At 45.9% G+C, this 19956-nt stretch overlaps 1 protein-coding gene across 30 annotated transcripts in view; it reads left to right on the top strand.

Annotated features, from left to right (window-relative positions):
- MAGI1 (membrane associated guanylate kinase, WW and PDZ domain containing 1) overlaps positions 1–19956 on the top strand; it is a 349049-nt gene that overhangs the window by 29159 nt on the left and 299934 nt on the right. For 2 of the 30 annotated variants that reach the window (XM_075762368.1, XM_075762374.1), the window contains exon 1: positions 19706–19928. The exons of 27 other annotated variants lie outside the window; for them this stretch is intronic. In XM_075762368.1, coding sequence (XP_075618483.1) covers positions 19808–19928 — 121 coding nt within the window. In that variant the 5' untranslated portion in view covers positions 19706–19807. Of the gene's footprint in view, positions 1–19703; positions 19929–19956 lie in introns of those variants that run through there. One more of the 30 variants, XM_075762363.1, reaches the window with a different exon arrangement.

The following is a 19956-nucleotide window of genomic DNA, read 5'->3' as shown; positions in this document are numbered from 1 at the left end:
AGCTCCTTGAGGTGATGGGCACGAAGTAGCCGAGCAGAGATCACATGGCCATCCTTGTGATGGGTGAGAAAATAAAACAGGCAGGAGAAATTAGTATTGATTTGTTGGGTAAAGATTGTTTATAGGGAGGGAAAAGTTGATTTTTCACAGGTGACTTCCAGGTTTTCTGCTTTGTTGAGAGGTTCTACTCAAAACTATTCTTATTTGTAGTATTCATTAACTTTCCCAACAGGGAAACCACTTTGTATTTAGCAAAAGGGTGAGGCAGAAGCACTTTGATGAAAAACTTGGTTCCGAGCCATTTTGTTACAAATCGGTGCAAGTTCCAGCAGCACTTAGCGATTTTGCTTGCAACGCCGAGCATACGACCTGGCTGATGTGCAGAAACCACTGGGAATGGAGCTATAAAAGTGCTCAAATAAGAAACTGGTCCCATGTAGATGAGGACCTTGTGTGGTGGAAGGTAAATGAAGGTGATCAAGCTGTAGGGTCACCTGGCACAGCCAGGATTATACAATGTGAAAGGAACCCACGTGCACTAGGACACGCATCTGTGGTGGCTGGAGATGTCCTTTCCTGGGCCACCAGGTCCACGGGAAGCCGAAGGGAAGCTGTCCTGGTGTCCCCTATGGCAGTTTGCTCACATTGATCCGTCAGACCAGTCTGTGGAGAGGGGATGGGGGCAGGTGAGTTTGGGGGATTTTTTACTGTCCCAGAGAGCTGATGGGGTTTATATAACTTCCAATCCTGCAGGAAGATGTTTTGGTCTGGTTTTGTGCCCAATCTAGCTTTAACCAGCACTGTATCAAGCGCAAGGGGGTATTTGAGTGTGTGTATCTCTGCGGAGACGCGGTTCCTGACCTGGCTGTGATGGAGGAAGGCTTCAGTCAATGGGCTTGGTTTGGTTTTTTGCATTTCCCAGACGATGTGGCTGAAAGCTCCTTCCCGCTCCGTCCCGCTAACGTTTTTCTCACACGGTTGTAACCGAGGGAAAGGCCCGTAGGGGCATGACCATGCATATGTGAGAGGTGTAATTAATGGCCCTCTCGGAGCAGCCCTGAGTCATCCCGTGTTAGCTCACTGGAGCGCTGCTCCGAGCAGTGAAGGGGAGCCAGAGCCTGAGCTGCTGCCTGCACCTCTCCTCCACGTCTGGCAGGCAGCGACGCCGCTCCGGGGGTGCGTGTCCCCCCTCGGGGACCGCCAGCCTCTCGGTACCCGCGTCGGTCCCTCGGTACCTGCATCGCTCAGCCCTGCCGCAGGTGCTGCCGTACCCGAGCTCTGTGGCAGGGCATTGCCATCAGGCAATGAGTTTGTTAGATCTCAGCTGACTTAGCTGGTGCTTGTAATGCAAAGAGTCTGACACGCTTGTCAAAATAGGGCTAAAGTGCTACTGTTTGAGAACGGGGGGTTTGTGTGCTTTCCTTCAGCAGCGTGGTCGTTTCACATGCTGTCCCTTGTGCTCTCCCAGCAGTAGGGTTTGCTGCCCTGGCTGGATCTGGTGTAAAATAACCCCTTTTGCTGAGCTATTTTCCCTGCCAGCTCCATACCCTTGTTCTGCGTGTGGTTGCAGAAACGTTTGACGTATCACAAACAGTGATAGGAATGAGTCAGACAGAACTGGGATTGATGTCCCCCCCAATGACAACTTTGGTTTCAATGCACATCAAACTACCATCTAAGGGAAGGGGAACAGAGCTGAGAGCTTAAATATTTGCCAAAGATATGCTATCGCCATGAAAAATGTTTCGACTGTTGAAAGATAAGGGAGGGCGAAGTTAACTCTGGGAAAAATAGCTGGTATTTCAGATTTCAAGGTGTGAGGAAATTCTTATTTTACCTCGTGCTAATTTGTAAATTATAACCAGATGAGTGTGACTGTTGCAATTCAGGAATGGCGCATACAACACTCTTGATGGATGCTATGCATTTCATTTCAACCACATAACCTGCCTTGGGCTTGTTTTTAACATATCGCTTTGAGTTGGAACATTTTTCTGGAGGTCTCTTTAACTTTGGGTGGCCTGTGTGGATCATAACAACCCAGCACAGTAGGGATGAGTAATATGAGAGTCAGTGTTACTTCTGAATTTCCTTGTCTTTGAAGACTGAGGTCAGATTCTTTGTTCTTTTGGCTGCAATCAAAGTCTATGGTTTGATTTTTCTTGAATATATATATATGTATTTCAAGTCTGTGCTTTCCCTGAAGTGGTTTGCTGGCCTTTTAGGGTTTGGTTTTTTTTTTTCTTTCCTTAAGAAAATGAGTTGGAAGAGACTGTTTGATTCCAGTTGCACTGGGAGGAACGGGTTGGAGGAAAGCTGTGGTGTTAAGTGAAACGGGGACTTCATCATGGTTGCATGTTCGAGGTAGCTTTTGCTCCAGCAAAGCGCTCTCTTCCAGGGGTCTGGCAGAAACTCAACAATACTGAGTATTTTACTGTCAAGTAAATGTAAAATACAAGCAGCTTTTGTGTGAGAGGGCCCCAGTAATGCCAGTCATTCCAAACCTCGCTTTTACGGAGGATGCTTGGCCCAGGCAAGAAACCTGTTATGGAACAGAGCGAGTGCTCCTGCTGCGGCAGGGCTCTGCTGTGGATTGTCTCGGGAGCAGCCTGCGAAGTACGGAGGTTTTCTTCTATAGGACTAATGCGAAAGTGTAAAATAGAGGATGGGATGTCTGTGTGCATCGGGGGGGGGGGCGGTCCTGGGCAGAAACGCTGGAGAAGGTGGAGTGTTGCTCTTGTACCTTTTTCAGAAGGGCTGCAATTCCCTCTCATTAACCTTTACCCCAGCACGCTCTTAAAAAGACACAGAAATGCAAGACCATCGCACCAGCGTCTGCTTGAATACTGCCCGTGCGTCTGTGTCATGCTTGTGAAATCTTATTCTTAGTTTAAAACTATCACAGCTTTGGACTAACTGGTCGCTTCTGCCAGACAGTCTCAGCCATACTGCATCTGTGCTTGGCTTGTGTCTGGAGAGCTCCTTCGGAATTAAAAAAAAAAAAAAAAAAAAAAAAAAAAGAGGGCAGGTGGTTGTTTCATTTCATGTGACAGCTCTGGAGAGATGTGCCGGTTGGTTTGCAGTCCCCAACCTCCTGGAAGTCTCTTAATTGACCAGATTTAAGCAAAGGTCCACGGGAACAAGCTTCTCACAGAAGCTGGTTTTCCTCATCATTTTGCTGCAATTACATGGCCTTTGATTTTTTTTTTTAATTTTTTTTAAAAGGAGTGAAACTGAATAAAAAGTTAGCTATGATATTTCATTGGTGTTTCCTCTGCAGCAGCTTATTTATTATGTATAAATGCAGTGTTATGTATTCCAGGTAATTTATATAATTACCGTGCCATTAAGCTTGTCTAGTTAGAATCAACAAAATTAGAAAATGTGAGATTCGAGCGTCTGCAGCAGTGGTTGCCTGGTTATGTTATGTCCTGTATGGGATTGCTGTGTGAGATCTTTCCTTTCTCTTTTTTTTGTGCATGAACCTTTAACACCAGTACGAGTTGCATTAAAGCTAAATGATCAAACAGGAAAAATATTTGATTGGAATGACGTACATGTAAAACACAACTGCTTTAGTGATGTTATTAGAATATTGAATATTTTCATTTCCTGGCCTCTGGGAATTTAACTACGCAGCCTTAACGCTGCACTCCAAAGGAAACAGGGAATGGTTTCCCCCTTGTTAATTTGCAGAGCTCCTTGCCACGGGGTATTACTGAGGGCCAAAATTCAACGACGTCTGAAACGACGCCAGTAATTAAATATACACGAACTGTTGGAGCAACTGAGATTAAGGCAAAAAGCACCCAAAACAAAACCCAACCCTTTGAAATTAAGAGTATTGGACAGGATATAGCTTCATGCGTGGGAATATAAATCAATACTAAGTCTGAAGAGGGGAAGATGGTTTCTCTGGAGCATGTTAGGAGACATTGCTGTCACTACTCCACCCAGTGTCCCGTGCCTCTTTGGTCCAGCCGGGATGCTCTCGCCTGCCAGCAGTGATGTTTAGCATGGAGCGTCAGAGCATAGAGGGTTTATAAAAGAGAAGAGATTCCTCCTTCCTTTTTCCGCTTTTAATGGAGCTATTTGCAGCTCCTTCCTGGATGCTGTTTAAATCCCAAGATTCGGTTTTTGATCGCTCGTTACCCGTCTGACTTGTTACCCATCTGTGTTTGCTTGCACCGGATCCATGGTTTCCACCTAAATGGCAAGATGCAATTAGGGACCGCAGGAGAGTGCTGGAGGGATATCCGTCCCAGTTACTGATGGATGGGAAACTGCTGAACTGTTCAAAGAATAATAATCTGAAATATTTTAAATATCTTTGTCTTTATGGGGTTTATGTGGCCATCAGTCTTCTGTGTGACATCACAGCAGTGGGAATATTTCTGAGTGTTTTCAGCCAAGGACTATCAGGCAGCCCAGTGTCATGGATGCCCTGAATTCTCCCACGCTTTCCTCTCAGCAATTGTCCAAGACCTGATGGCTCTTACTTAGTTTCAAAATCTCGCAAATAAGCCTGTGCCGATCTGCAAGGTCTGGTGCTTGAGAGTGAGACCTTTGCTCTCAGGGCGAATATATCACATCTGAGTGGGAGAAGGTGCACTGCAAGTTTGCTCCAGCTTGTTTGGAAGTGTTGTCAAGCCAGGCTTTGCTGGGGTTTAAACGTGCTTTTTGACTGTGTTTTCTTTGGGGTTTTTTTGGTTCATTAGATGATGAAAACTTGGTGGAAGAAAGTGGGTTGGATTCCAACTGGCACCAAAAAACCCTCCAAAAACTGTGATCTTTTTTTCCTTCATCCAGTATCTTACCCAGGTACTGTTTTCCTCAGACTTGGTCTTAGAAAAAGCATTTTTCTGCAGGAGTTAAAACTGGTTCATTCAGCCTTTAGGCCTTTCTTTGCTCCATAGTGGTTTTTATCAGTTCCAGTCGGAGAGCACAGTGCCCTTTTCCTTGTGAGAAAAAGTGAAGCTGTAGAGAGAGGGGATAAAAAAAGAGAAGCAATGTTATTTCCTCTCTGAAGTCATCACCTACAGAGCCGATACTGATGGCATTTTAATAGATGAGGTGCTCCCCATCCAATATTGTGATAGAAATTCATTGTGTGCGGAATCAGTAAAGTTGGGAAATAAAAAGAAAAAAATAAATTGATTTGTGTTGGGAAGAGGGGGAAGGGCAAAATGTAATAAATGGGAGTGTTAAATGTTCAGTGATTTAATGGGGTCTTGTCAGCCTCTTCTAAGAGCTCTTGGGTCCTAATAAAATAATTCAGAAATCTTGGGGATAAACCAGCTGCTCCTCATAAGCTCTTGTCCAGTCAAATTGTAGTCAAGGGGTTTTTTTTAGATGTTTGCTTGATTGTATGTTTAGTTTTCCTATTTGTATTTAGGTAAGGGTTTGACTGAAACAGGACTAATCTCAGGAAATTAGGGTGACACAACCATCAGTATAGGTACAACAATTTGCCTTTCTGATGTAGGTACTTAACTTTGCTTCTGTGGAGAATAATTGATCAGACTTCAGCATATAGGCAATTGCCTCAGTTTATTATTTAGCTGTGCTGGTTTCTGTGTGCGAAACCTCCCTTTTCCCACAAATTCAGCCTGTGGAGGCAGCTTTGGGGAAAGAAATTACTTCAGAGCTTTGAAAAAACAAAAGCGCAAACTTTAACAAATTTCATCTTGGCCAAAAGCATTTAATACCAAGAATATTGTAAATGCTTTCAGTTGGAATTACTCCCTCCGGGCTGCTAATCTGGGAGCAATCCAGGCGTTTGCTCCTGACCTTACTCCCTTTCTGGAGATCCAAGCGTGTTGCTCATGAGAGAGCAAGGCAGGGAAGGAGGGGCTGGTAGAGCTGTTGTTTTCCAGAGGAAATGAAGTCATGTCACTTTTGGTAGGAATTATTATAGGCTCTGCAACGTCTTCAGAAAAGGTGACGCTCCTCAGAAAGGAAAAGCAGCTGACGAGACATCTTAAAGGAGCCGTGAATATTTGCATGCTTTCTTCTCTACCAGCAGCTCAGGCTGGCTGTAGTTTTATATGTGAGTTGGTAGTAGATAATTTTATCGCTTAATCCCTCTATTTGTTTGCTGGTGAATGGCAAAGACATCCCCTGGGATTAATTTACCAAGGTTACACCTGCAGGAGAAGCACGCAGGGCTGTGAGATCCCCGGGGTATGGGGAAGGTGACCCTTGATGTCCATCCAAACTGTGGTGTGATGTGATCCCAACTTACCTGGGAGCCTTCAGCCTGTCTCCACTAGAAATCTTGCATAATCTGCATTTTTATGTTATTCTTTAACAGAATCCTAGTCCTGGCGGCGATGGACCCGGCAGGCACCGCTCCATTCCATGGCACCTGCATGGACCCGTTGGACGGGTTTCCACCTGTGGAGCCCTCTTGCTTCGGTGCTGTTTAAATAGGGAGAGCATTTAAAAAGCTTTCAGCCTTGGCAACGGCGTGCAAACAGCGCCGAAGCTAAAGACCGGCCTCCTGCAAACAGCAGCTTTGGGAGCCATCAGGAGTTTTTGATATCTGCAGCAGGTCCTTGCTTCTGCTGTAGCAACGTGCTCCTTGGGACGGTGTTGGAGACTTGGGCTCGCTGGGGAGAGCTGTTGTCCTGCTAGACATAGGATTGGGAACGCCAGCATAGCTATTTAAGTGATAGGCCGCCTTTTTTTTTTTTTTTTTTCGTCCCTTGTATGTAACGTTTCAGTGTTTGTGGAGCCAGGTGGTCTTATTTACTTGTTTTTTGGAACTAATAAAAACTTAAAATATTCCTTCCTTGAGCCCACAGCAGCCAGGCAGCGTGGTACAACTCCTAGAAGGGGCTGAGTGTGTGATGGTGCATCTGGGATGTTTGAGTGTTTGGGTCTGTCCTCAATTTGCTCCAGATCAGCCAGGCATCGTTAGCATTTTCAACGAGCACTTGGCCTTTTGATGCAAAGCCTCTGCACGCCCTGTGACCTGTGGAGGGACGGACCTTCTGCAGCGCATCACTTGGGAAGGCTCAGGAAAGGTTAACTGAGCTGTTTATCCATTTTTTTTGCTCAATTTTTTACTTCTTCCTGCCTTTCCTGTTCTTACCCAGCCACTCAGCTATGGGGGGAGAAAAAACGCACAACGGGTTTCCTTGCAATATTGGTTTGAATGTTCTGGAAAACAGGAATCATGAGTCATCGGTCCCAAATGAACGCGTGTGTGCGTGGCTGAAATGACATGTAAGAGATGGGTCACCTCTGGAGACAGGAAGAATGTGGTATCGCGCTCGTAACTCTCAAGGCTACAGTTCAGCTTGTGTCAGCTCTTCCGTTTATAAAATTCTCATTGGAGAGACTTGTAAACACCTCTGTGTACATTAGTCTCACTCTGGAATTGAGGGTTTCAGCCTGGGAACAGGTTTTAAAAACAAACAGGCCTCTTCTGTTGGTCTTATACTTTAAAACTCAGCGTGTAAAAGTTTCTTTACATGTCCTTGGAGCCTGCAGAGATCAGCAGTTTCTGGAGGAATTTGTTCCACTGGATTTCTTTTGCAAAATGTAAATACAAGCCACAGGTTGGAGATGGATTTCTGGATTTTGAGTCTGGAGGGGTCTGGTTCTGACCTACTTGCTGGCATTAGGAACAGCAGGTTTCTCTGCATCACCTGGAAATTTTTGCTAGTTGAAGGACACTGGGTTTTGTTCTTCCCCCCCCCCTTTCTTCCTTTCCCCATGCACCCACCTTTGCTAGACCTTGCCTTGCTCACAGTGAAGGAGGCTGAAGCAGATCTGCCATGCTGTCCCATCCACATCACCTGGGCTGATGCTAATACGGAGCGTGGGAGCACCCACGGACACCTTGGGGCTGGTGGAGCCAGCGCTGCCCTCGGGGTGAGCGTTCTTTAATCCTCTGATTTGCTTAACACAAACCCTCTGGTTCTGGGTAAATGTCCTTGTCTACATGTGTCAGTGGAGCCAGAAGAGGTTACTCCATCCAGCTTTCATTGCTTCCCATGACAGAGGTCTGTGAGGGTCCTGTACTGATTTCTGCCCAAATGGAGGGGTATCTTGGCCAAGCAGAGGTCCCTTTCACTAACACAGTCCTCTCTCAGAAACTTTGCTCAGCTACCACATACTATTGTCAGGCACTGCTGGCTTTCGCTTTCTTTTTTCTTTTTTGGCTGAACAAGAGTAGGACAATATTTGTATGCCTCTTCTGTCCATCATGAAATCATAATTTCTTTCTGTAGTGTTTGACCTTTGTCACTTTGGTAACCAGGATTGACCTGAAGGGTGTTGATTTAATCAGGCCTTGGAGTCCTAATTGGTTGATATTGTTTAAGAAGCCAAAAAAAGCCCCAGAATCTACTTAGGTTAAAAACAAGTATCCCAAGTCAAGATGAAATTCTTCCTTCACTGAAATGTGGTTTGGAAAAATATTTCACCACTACAACTCCTTTCAAGAGGTTGACCTTGGATCGTTAATCTTAAAAATATGCAGTGCAGATGAGGGTTTTTTTTTTTCCCAGAGAGGGAAGAAATGCCACACTTCTCAAAGCACCTCCCTAAAATTAGGGGAAACAAACCCAAACCCCAGAGTTGTTGATAAATGGAGTACATGCTGATCTAGGAGTGACAAGAATTTCATGCCATCAGAATCAGCTTCATTTTGTTAATCTGCCACTTTTTTTTTTGGTTCTCCCATTATTCTTGTTGCAATTTGCTATCCACCAATGTGTGCACGTTAGTGAGTGCTTTAATTCTGTGTGAAATGATAAAGCTGCAGCCTTGGAAGTTGAAACGCTCTGTTTTTACACTCCAGCAATGTACCTTATACCCATGCTTTGTCCTGGCTGCTCAGCTTGGGTGGCCCAAAGCCTTCTGCTGAACATTTGGGGCATTTCACTTTCTGGCGTATCTCAGCAACTGCTAATGAGGCTGCTAATTGAGTATCTGCTGCAGCACAGTCCCACGATGCAGCCCGCTGTGTGCTGGTGGTTATAGGTGATGGGGGGAATGATGCTCCCAGGGAGGGAGGGAGCAGAGCCGTGATGTTTGGCGGGTTGGATCAGTATCGGATGAGCAGCGCTCTGCCCAGCCCTGTCTCCCAGCAGTGGTGAGGCCAGTGGAGATGGTCACTTGCTCAGGCCATAAAAGGGACTGGAAAATGCTACTTTGGATGCTGGACATGGTCTTTGAGGGTTCAGCTGGATTATAGCTGAAAATGCCTGGGCTGCTTTGAAGTGGTGGCGGTGCTGGGTGTGCCACTGGCTGGCCACGTGCAGGACAGATCTCTCTATTTGAAACATTTGGTTTCAACCATCCAACAAAAACCAGACAGTTCGTGATCAGGCGAGGGTGCCCTCCCCAACTTGGCATCTGGATGCTCAGCCATTGCTGCATGCTGTTGCCAGAACAAACCTACTTTCTTCTCTCCCACTGTTCCTGCTGGTTTTGGTAATCTGCTCTTCCTAAATACATTTCCCTATAATTATACTTTTGCTCCCCAGCCCTACGCAACAGCTGGCTCTGTTAAAGCAGGAGGGCAGCGCTGGTAAAACAGGGGCTGCCTGTGCTCCTGGATGCAGATGTGGCGGTGAACAGGACACGTGGGGTATCTGGGTATGTTAAATGTAAGAAGTTAATGGAGAAATAGAGCTGAGTCCAGAACCAAGCATATTGGCAGGAGAAAGATGATCAGCTGAGGAACAAAAGCTTTTAAAGCCGGGGCATGAATTAAAGAGGAGAGCTCGCTTGCCTCAGCATGGCTGCGTGTTTGGGAGAAGGAAGATGCCGAGGTCCCGGTCCTGGGGAGCAACGTGTGGGGCTGGAGGGCTCGGAGGGGACGAAGGAGAGATGTGTGGGGCTCCTCGGGCAGGGGCCGGGCTGTGAGCAGGGGCTGCAAACCTCCGACGGCGGGCGGCTGGCCAGGTGTCGAAATGCTCTTCCTGGGGCTGAGGAGGAGAGGTTTGGGCAATCGCTGTTCTGCCCCGCGCTGGCCGACACCAGAGCCCCCAGGGTGTGAGTTGTTCTGGTTTTTTAATTAAACCCCCCCTATGATTCTGTAAATGCTTTTGAGGGGGTTGGTATCAAAAATATGCTCTTTGTTAAGGTTCTTGCTGATAGTGAAAATTAGAGGTGACTAATTTCTAGAGCGTTTCGCCTTTTATTGGCCACAGATAAGGAAGGAAACGGGGCTTGTCACGGCATTTACCGCTGGGGTGGCAGTTCCCAGATCTTACCCTGTTACAGTGCGTGTCATTTTCCAGCCTTTTCCTCAGTTTTGAGAACTATTTGGCAGGACTAAGTTTGTGTAGAAGAATGTGTTGGGGTTTTAATAGATTAAAAAGTACAAATAACGTGGCACCAAAATTGCTACGTGGGACTGGGTTTGACTGAAAATCGGAGTTGTGCTTTGAATCCCACAGACTGTGGACTTCCACTCACAATGCATGGCATGAACTGTGCATTGGCTGGTGTTATTCCCACCTTATCTTGGAGGTGGAGAGGACTTGAGTAGTTTTTCTAAATGGGTGTTTCTTTGGAAATCATGTCCCGATAGATGATAGAGCTACGACATCATTTGCTGCTTCTGTTTCTTGGCTTTATTTAGTATTTGATAGTTTAGAAGTGCCTTTCCGGAACACGTGTGGGCATCAGCTCTGACCCCAGTCTGGGGGGATGACAGCCTCCTGCGTGGCTCGGAGCACCATGGTCGTGCTGCGGCCAAGGTGTCCTCAGGTGTCTGCATGGTGAGACGCAGCAGCTTTTCGGTGTGTGCTCCTCATGGGCAGCTGTCCCCGGGGTGAGCACCCTGTTGATGATCCTCACGGCAGCAACCCCCTCACGAGGGAGCGGGGAGGGCGTTGTGCGGAAGGACCGACGTGCAGAGCCTCTCGCGGGGGTGGTGGTGCTCACCCCGGCGTGCCCCACAGAAAGAGATAAGAAGAGATCATCCCTGAGATAGTCCAGGGCTCAGCTCTGAGTCAGCATGAGCGTTCACGTATGGCAGACATATGCCTGTGAAGGTAGCTCCTGCGCCGGTGTAGGATACATCAGTGCAGACTCTAGCAGCCATTTCATCAAAGCTAGCTCATGAGGACTTTTTTTGGTTTAACGGTGGAAAATACTGTTAAGCTGGAGACCTGGATAAATCACATTAATTGGGACACTGGGCAGAACACATTTAAATGAACACAATACAGAGTTGCGTAATTAGGAGGCTTTCAAAAAAATACTAAAAAAAAAAAAAAAAAAAATCATTAGACTGTCTCTGACCCTAATGGAAAATAGCAAATGCTATTTTTTGCTTGTGGTTTTGCGCCTTCAAACTGTACCTATAGCAAAATAGAGAAGGTGATGGGTAACAGGAGTCCTTACAAATTCCCTTTTGACTGTTGTCTAGAGGCAAAGCTATGTCAGAAATGTCCGAGTGTAGACACAGTTGCACCCGCGCAGTCCGTCTGGCAGGATTGATCCCGCCTGGCCAGCCCAGCTCTCTGTTGGCAGCCCCAGCCCTGCCTGCGTCTGGCAGCGATGCTGCTCTCTGCTCCCAAAGGCCGGGCTGGAATTCACAACCTGCTGATGAACACTCACAGTCCTGTCCAAGGAGGAGACAGGTTTATCGTGTATGGGTGCACGAGTGACTGAAGGTTGGCAGCAGAACGCTCGTTAGAGCTGCTTGATATTTCTGGCTGCTAGTTTATTAGGCTTTGTAAGAATTAGCAAAGGAGATCTTGAAAGTTGAATTACACTATTGGAGATGTGCATATGTGTTCCTTGCCTTCTCCACCACCAGATCCTAATGATTTCTTAAATTTTAGTAGATGAAAATACTGAACTAGTACTTGAATGAGACATAGAGTCAGAGGGTAGGAATTGTAGCCCTGGGTTAAATTTAATTTTCTCCCCACCTCTTACTGAGGGGTTATCTCAGATGTTATAGGTGCTGCTGCAAATCTTCTCTGGTGTGCTACTGCTGAGAAGCAGGATCACAGCCCTCTTAAAATCAGTGGTGAAACCAAAGTCAATATGATAGAGTTCCTCAACACTTACCCCGCACTTACAAATATTTGATTATGAAATATGGCACGCCTGTATGTAAATATTTGCCTAATTGAAGCAGCTTGAACTTGCTGATGCCAAGGATGGTTTGCTGCTCTTGGCTTTGTACAAGGGTATCGTGGGAATAGGGGTACCTGACACCAAGCACTTGGCTGTGAGAAGGATGATCTATAACACAGAAGAGTTAATGTCTAATGACAGGGGAAATCTCTAGGGAGAAGGTAGAGAATTTGTAAAACAGAAGTGGTAGAATGTCAGCCCTTGTAAAAATAGGCAGCTGATAGAGTGATGAAGAGGGGAGGTTAAAACAATGCAGATGCAGTTGGAAAAGCTGTGTGTGCTGGGGAGACTTAGACATGTTAGAAGATGCCCTGAAAAAAATAAATGAGAAACAGAAAAAGGAAACTTTTAAGAAAATCTTTTTATTCCCATTTATCTTGTGCCAGGTCTCAGTTTGATTCCTGCGTGCACCTGCAAGTCTATTATGGCTAATAAAGGTCTGAGCAGGTCTGCTGGAATGGACGCACTGGGAAATTAGAAATTTTTTTTTAATGCTGATTTATTTGGAAGAATGGTTTTAAGTTTTTAATGTGTGAATGCAGTTCTGAATATATACAGAGTGTTGCACATCTATGTTAACTGTTTCCACTGTATTATTTCCTATTTTTAATGCTTGAGGCCTTGTTAAAATGGGTTTTATGGAAATGCTTGTTGACACATTTATATAAAATGGGAATGCATATAATTGTCCATTTCCAAATGAAGCTAGCAAATTGCAATTTCATGTTGAGTGTAACAAAAGTCTGTTTTGGTGGAGGGGTGATGGGTGATTTTCTTTTTTCCCCTCCTTTTTCACTTAGAGCCCCACGCAGCCCCTGCCTCTCTTCTCCTGGCTCCGTCCCTCATTACTGTGTGCATCTCCACGTACAAGAAAACAGTCAAATGCTGTGGTCATTCATCTCTGAAAGCTTGTAATGAGCTTATCAGGAAAGAACTATAAATATATATCTTGTACCCCTCCTGCATTGGGAGATGCTTCCTCAGGCCATGAATAATTAGGTTGGCCCACCTAAGCTAATTACAAGCTGTCTCATCATTCAAAATACCCTCTGGATAACATTGTTAGGACTCTCTTACCAGGTTAATGGGTTCTCTGTACTCTGAATATTAGGTTGACCTTTTACCATCCTGACCAAACACGCACTGTATGGGACCTTTTGCCATGCCAATTTGTGGCTCGTTTGCTATTAAGAGCATCATCTTTCCTCTTCTTTGCATGGTGAGCTCAGAGGGAAAGGGCAAAGTTTGTCTTGATCAGGCACTTTGGATTTCATCCGTCAGCCCAACAGTGCAACTGTGAAAAACTTCTTTGAGGGTCTTCTGAATTGCAAGGTGGAAGCAAGCAAGCAAGTCCTTAATGTCCTCGGTTGTGTTTAGAGCCGCTGCAAAATTTGATCGCTTGCGCTTCTGATGTGATTACCTTTCAAATCTGCTCAGTGTTGTCTGGCAAACTTAACCCACCCGCTTATCTTCAAGAAAACAAATGTACTAGTTATTGCCTACTAGAAAATGAGAGTTGAGCTGTGTGGTTTTTTTCTTTTCAGTGGGCTTGCTGTGATTTTGTTTTGACAGATTGAGCTGTGTTTCACTTTGCTTTCATTTTTCACCCTGTCAAAAGAATTTTTAGTGCATTTTTTTTTCTTTCCCCTGCCTCTTGCTGTCTGTATGGATCAGTGCAGTGAAGCAGTAACTCCATCTCCTCTGCATTGCTGGCTTGCAGCTTCTCATGATGCAGAGGCCTGAGCCGAACTTTCCCGATGGGAAACTCAGGTCAAGCCTTGGCCATCTCGGTAGGCAGCATCTTGTGCCGTGGGCAGGACATGCAGGAGAGCTGGTAGGGCCAGATGAGCCTCCAAGGAGGGGGAACATCTTAAGCCATCTGAAAGTTTTCTTTATTTTTCACTTGACTTGTGCTTTGTTTCTTCCGACCTGCCCCAGGGAGCGTACCTCTGTTGCAGAGGACGCAGGCCGGTTGCTGTTCCCAGCTGCAGAAGCTGGTTGTTTAAAGTTGGTGTGTGCAAAGGTTTAGGGGTTTGACTTCCGTTCCTACCCTCGGCTGAATTACGCTGCTTCACAAGCCCGTATTGCAGTTACCGTATTAATCTAGGGAGTCTTCATGTGTTTGTTCAGATGCGTTGCCTTTATTGGAAGAAAGCAGCTGTTTAACTAAATCAATTAGAAAATGATAGGGTTTGCATCAAGTTCACTTTAATATTGGCACAGTTAAGCTGACCTGGCACTGCAAGGTTTAGTGATAAGTGAATGTCTGAGCCACATTGATTTAAGCAAGGAAGCTGAAATCAAGCTTAAGTGTACCATCTTCACGACAGCAGTTTCTGAATAGCCTCGTTAATGGAGCCTTAGGAGAATCCAGCGCGGGAGATGGCGTAAATCCGTTAGTGAAGGTGCGGCCCCTGTCCCTGGGGAGCCTCTGCTCCAAGGAGAGCACAAGTACAGTAACACGTGTGCCGCCAGCACTGCGGCACGTGTGCTGCTTGACAACAAGACGTGCCCGATCCCTCCTGCGCTCAGGGCAGTCTGGGTGTCATATCTACATCTCGGTTTGTTCTTTTAATCAGGCGAAAGCCCCGCGTTTGTGCAGAGTGTGTGCATGGTGCTTTCCCTAGCCATAGAGGCTGCGGGTCCCTGCCAGGCTCCCTGCAGTGGCAGGTGTGTCCGGTCCCTGTTGGGTCGGTGCTGGGGTTGTAGTGGCGCTTTGCTCCCGTGTCCCTCACTTCCCTGGGATGTATTCTCTGGAGACCAGCTACTGCTTCTCTGCCCACAAGGAACTGAAGTGATGATGATCACATATCAAATCCATAAGTACCTTTTTTCTTTTTTCTCTTCTAAGCTTGAATTACTTTTTTTTTCTGATGCAGTTTCCCTTGTATTATGGGCTGTATGTGCCATTCTTGCCTACTTAATGCTTCATTTCTTGAAACCCTTGAGTTCAGTCGTAATGCAGTGACCAGCAGGCCTGGCTATATTGTCAAGTCTTCCAAATTCTCCCTTAGTCTCTAGAGGTGTACTTAGGACAAGCAGAGATTTATTTGTGTAACTGGTCAAATGGAGGTTAGTGTAAATAAAATACACGTATGTACTCCTCTCTGCCTCCCCCAATGCCGGGTCAAGGCTGGCTTATTTTTTCTGGGTCCTCCCATTGTCAGAACCTCTTGGGGATCTGAGCCCTGCTCCACTTGCTGTCAGTAGTAGTTTACTTTGCTTCTCAGTAAATTCTCTAAGTTTGCAGACCTCCCCCAAGGCTATCGTATGACAGCATCCTTCACATGATGGGTCTGGTAGTGGGAGAAAAAAAAATAAATTCCACTTTCTTGTAGTCCAAACATATAGCCCTTTCAATTACGCGTGAGTGAAGTGTTCAAAGGATGCAAATCCTTGGAAGTTGGCTCAGGTGTCTCTTCTTCGCCCCCACTCCCTACCCTCTCTGGTGCTTTATCATAGTGGTTCGGTGAATTTGCCATTCCCTGGATGAAACAGAGGGAGAACAACACGGAGAAACCCAACCAGGGCTATACTAAGACAATACTTCTGGCTCAGGTGGTCCTCGAGCCCCAACCTCTGCCAGGTGGGTACTCTTCTGTGGAAGCACCGTGCACTTGTCCTCTTCTAGCACTCCTCCCAAAGCAGTCACTGCTGCTGTTCCTCAAGGTGGGACTATGGAGTAGGTGGACCTGTGGACTGACAAGCTATGGCCTTTCTTCATAGACTGAATGAAGCCAATGCCTTGAAGGAAGGCAGTTCAGTGTGTAAGTGACACACAGCTCTGTTAGAGCTCTCTGAATGGTTACGGGCCAGTCCTGACCCTGAAGTGTGCCCAGGCAATTCCCCTCTCAGATGTCCCCTCAGCTTGGGACCAGCACGATAGTTATGCCCGGGTCTGCTGCGTGAGGTGCTTTGGGCAGGGCCCGAGGAGAGGCTGAAGTGCAGTGCTGGAGGGGAGTAATGCACCTGCCAGAAGGTCTCTGCCTCCAAGAGATGGATATTCAATGGCACATGCCACTGCTGGAGCTGAGTATCCTGGTCCTCTCCTGTCCCTGTAAGTTGCAACCACAACACTGTCCTCGAGCAGAGAGGCGATGCTGGAGAAGATGGCATGCCAACTACATGTGAGGGCAGCGCTAGCATCCTCATCGCTCGGTGTGTCCGTGGCCAGGGTGCCTGCTACGCAACTTTTGAAAATGTGATCTTAGTGACTATTGTCTCCTGGACTTTCCAGGTCCAATTCTCTTTCAGTTGTTGGTTGACAGACTGGCTATCAGAATTCCCTTCCTTGGTACTGGAAAGAGATTGTAGATGGAGGGAGGGTGGTGTTAACAGTGGAAAAGAGCTTTTCCACTCCTCCCCTGTGAATGTAAAATGCTTCATTCTGCCTAGAGTTTAGCTACAGGTTACATTTAAAGTGTTTGTTGAAGCTGAAAGTGGTTACACTGGTAGCTTAAAAGAAATAAAAGCAGTGACTTGAGACAGGAAGATAGGAGACAAAGCGGCAGCGGGGTTGTAACTGACTTATTTATTGCAGCCTTGAGAGCAAGAAGTATTACAGAGGACAAAATTCCTATAATGTTTATATAAGGCTGTAAGAAATTGATTACAGCTCAGATATGTTTTGTTGCATGCTGCTGGGAGGAATCATAAAAGTAACACAACAAAGTTTTGAACATCGTGTTACTGCTGGTCTGTTTGAAAGCCTCGTTTGCCACAATGAAAACCTTTAATTTGTTCTTCTTGCCAACTCCAGTTGTGTTCGCTTCCAACTTCTGTGCGTTGCTGCTTGCAGGATTCAGATCTTTCAGGCTGCAGTCCTTCGGGGATGAATCGTTACTTCTATTCTCAGTCATTTAAAACAAAAAAAAAAGAGTTCAGGATTTTGCAGAAGTGTGTTTCCCCCCAGAAGTGTTTTCTTATAGTTGTTATTTGTAAGGCAGGACTTGTCCTCGTCTGTCACGCTAAGAGCTTTGGAAAAGCTTTTCCCATTGTTCTTCCCAATTTGTCCCACTCAATACCATCATCCCACGGGACCATGCAGGCTTTGGTGCACCCGCACAAGGTGCCCAGCAGCTGCACTGGGAGGGGGCAGCATTCCTGCAGCCCTCCTGCCCTGGTGGGACCAAGCCCTGGACTTGCATTGCCTGGAGGATGTTGGGGGTCCTCAGCAATGGCTTGGCCCCTGGCCGCCCCTCTTCTCACGGCTTTGGAGCAAGCACAAGTAACAGATCTTGTAAAGACTCATTTGGGTTTTGGCATTTAAGACATTTTACAGCCAGAAATTCTTCTCTCCTCTCGCTGTCCTCCCACCTGCCCAAGGCAGTATGTAATAAATCTCGGTGTCTCTGAGCATCCATAAGCCACAGCTGGTAAATGAAGTTACTTTCACCTGTTTACTTTCTAATGCTCTCTTTCAGTGAATGTGCATTAAATTGTTTTTCAGTTGGATCTTCTCTAAAGCAATGGCATCTTTTGTCCCTTCAGGAACTGCATGCAGCAGTAGGATGAAAGCCATAAAAATAAAACACACGGGTTGCTTGTGCCTAGCAAGACTAAAGACTAAAACCAGCAATAAAAGAGACAGAGGAGTGCTGTCTTCCTCTCTGCCACCTTGCAAGGTCCCTGGTCCCGACCTGTAGGGCTGCTGGAAGGGGTGGTGGAGCCATTAGGGATGGGTTGCACATGGTGATGCCGAGCAATTTGGCGCAGAGACCGCCTGGCAGTTACCCTGGATTTGAGCTCATACCTGAGAACAATGCCCCATCTTCACTTTTGTAGGTAACTTGGAGAAGACTGTAGATGCTCATTTAGCCTTTGTTTGCCAAAGATTTGTTTGCAGAATGGACATGGTGGTTTAAGAGGTTGTGAAACCCATCTGCTGTTTGCCAGTGCTGTTTTAAATGAGGAGAAGTATGTGTGGGGGGCTGAGAGTGCTGACAGACCGTTTCAGTACAGGTAAAACAGGTTTGGTCCAAACTGTTAGTCACCACTTGGGTTTGTGAGTTGCTGCAGCTGGTTTTAGGCACATATCTGCCTGTGTTCTTGTTACCTCAAGGAGAAGTCCAGTTAGCTGGACACAGGATTGCTGAGCTGCATGAAAGCAACTCTGAAATTATTAACGTGCTAATTTTAAGCCATTGCATTGCTCTGTCACTTGCATCAATGAAAGCAGCACTTGCCACTTACTTTCTAACACATGTCTGTGACAGGAGCAATGGAGAGAAGGATTTTAATTGCCATTTCTAGTTTCACTGATGATAGAGAATGGAAGGAGTCTGGATCTGACATTCTCCAAGCAATCATCCCACCAGATATCACAGAAAATGATAGCAGAGAGCAAAGTGCCAAATCCCATTCAGTCTGTTCCTACCAAGAAGGAAAATCGATGGAAGCACATCTAAAATAGCAATGACTGGGGAGAGCGGGCAAAATAATACAGCACTCGAATGAAAGGGCTCAATTCTGTTTGTTTTGACATTAAAAGAATGGAGTTGAATGAGAATGTGTGCGCTGTTGGTTTCAGCACATCTGGCCGTTCACATGAAAGTGAGGTGCAGTCTTAAGTTGCAGGATCTTGGATAAGAGGATAATTCATTTGAAACTTCTCAAACAGTAAAAAGGTGGTGCTATGGAAGGACTGCGATTTTCACAAATCGCTGTCTATAAAGTTGGATTTCTGAATTTAGTAGATACCAGGAAAAGTGTCTTGACATTTGTTGTTTATAATAATAAATTATTATTACTACTACTACTGTTAAACCCTGAGTATCTTTGAGCCTTCACTGGCTGTAGAGGGAACTGCAAGATGTTCAGCACATCTAATACTTCCAATGTACAAGATCCAACCATAGATTTCAGTGCTTGGCACCTCCAGTAAACATCTTGATTCGTGTAATGTAAGCTTAGGACAACAAAATTAGAATCAGATGATTTCCTCCTCCCCCACCCCCATTTCTGTCCTAAGCCAAATGGTTTACTGTGGAATACAGCTGAATTACTTGCTTTATCTCAGAAAACAAATACGCCTGTGTTCCTCTTTTGGACTGAAGTTTTCCTTAACTCTGTGTTGTGGCCTAGCAATACTCTACCTTTTCTCTTGATATTTTTGATTTTTCTTGGAGCATGTGCAGTTATAATGATCTCAAGTTCAGCCTTCACTAGTCGCTGCCAGAATTGTCCTTTCCAGGCCACGAGCAGCCTGCCGCATAGGCGGTGGAGATATACTGATAAATTCTTTGCTTTTGTGTTAAGGTTTTTTGTTTTGTTTTGATATAGTATGTATCATTTCCCATTGGAAACCGCTTTTATTGTATGGTTGGAAAAACCCTCTTACTTGGCATGGGGAAAGGAAGCAGAGTTTAAAAGGAAAGAAAATACTTAATCTGCAGCATTTCATTTAATAAGCAGTATTTTGGGGTTCCTTTTGTTACGTGCTGCCTTTTGAACTCTGTAAACCAGCATGCAAATCTAATTCACAATAGCGTCACTGTGTTAAGCTGCACAAGTAAACACTTTAAATGGGAGGAAGCACCTGCGTATCGCTATTGTCTCTCTTCTTCCATTAGCAAAAGTCTCTGGGCTGGCTCCGTTCAAGCCAAACCTTCCAGTAAGTGGAAATCCACAGGCAGCAGTAGGCAGAAAGCAAACCTCACTGGAAGAGTGAGTGTGTGTCAAAGGACAGCCGGTCATGGAGGGGAGCGTGGGTGTGCGTGTAGGCACCCGCACACGGGTGGGCTACCAAGCGCTTGCACATCTCGTCAGCTTGGGCCACGAAAGAGCGGGTTGTCAGGATTGCAGAAGTCGGCAAGGTAGGTTCAAGCAAGGTTTGCTGTACCT

Source organism: Balearica regulorum, chromosome 10, assembly GCF_011004875.1.
Source record: "Balearica regulorum gibbericeps isolate bBalReg1 chromosome 10, bBalReg1.pri, whole genome shotgun sequence".
NCBI lineage: Eukaryota > Metazoa > Chordata > Aves > Gruiformes > Gruidae > Balearica > Balearica regulorum.
This window is presented reverse-complemented; position numbering and strand designations above follow the sequence as displayed.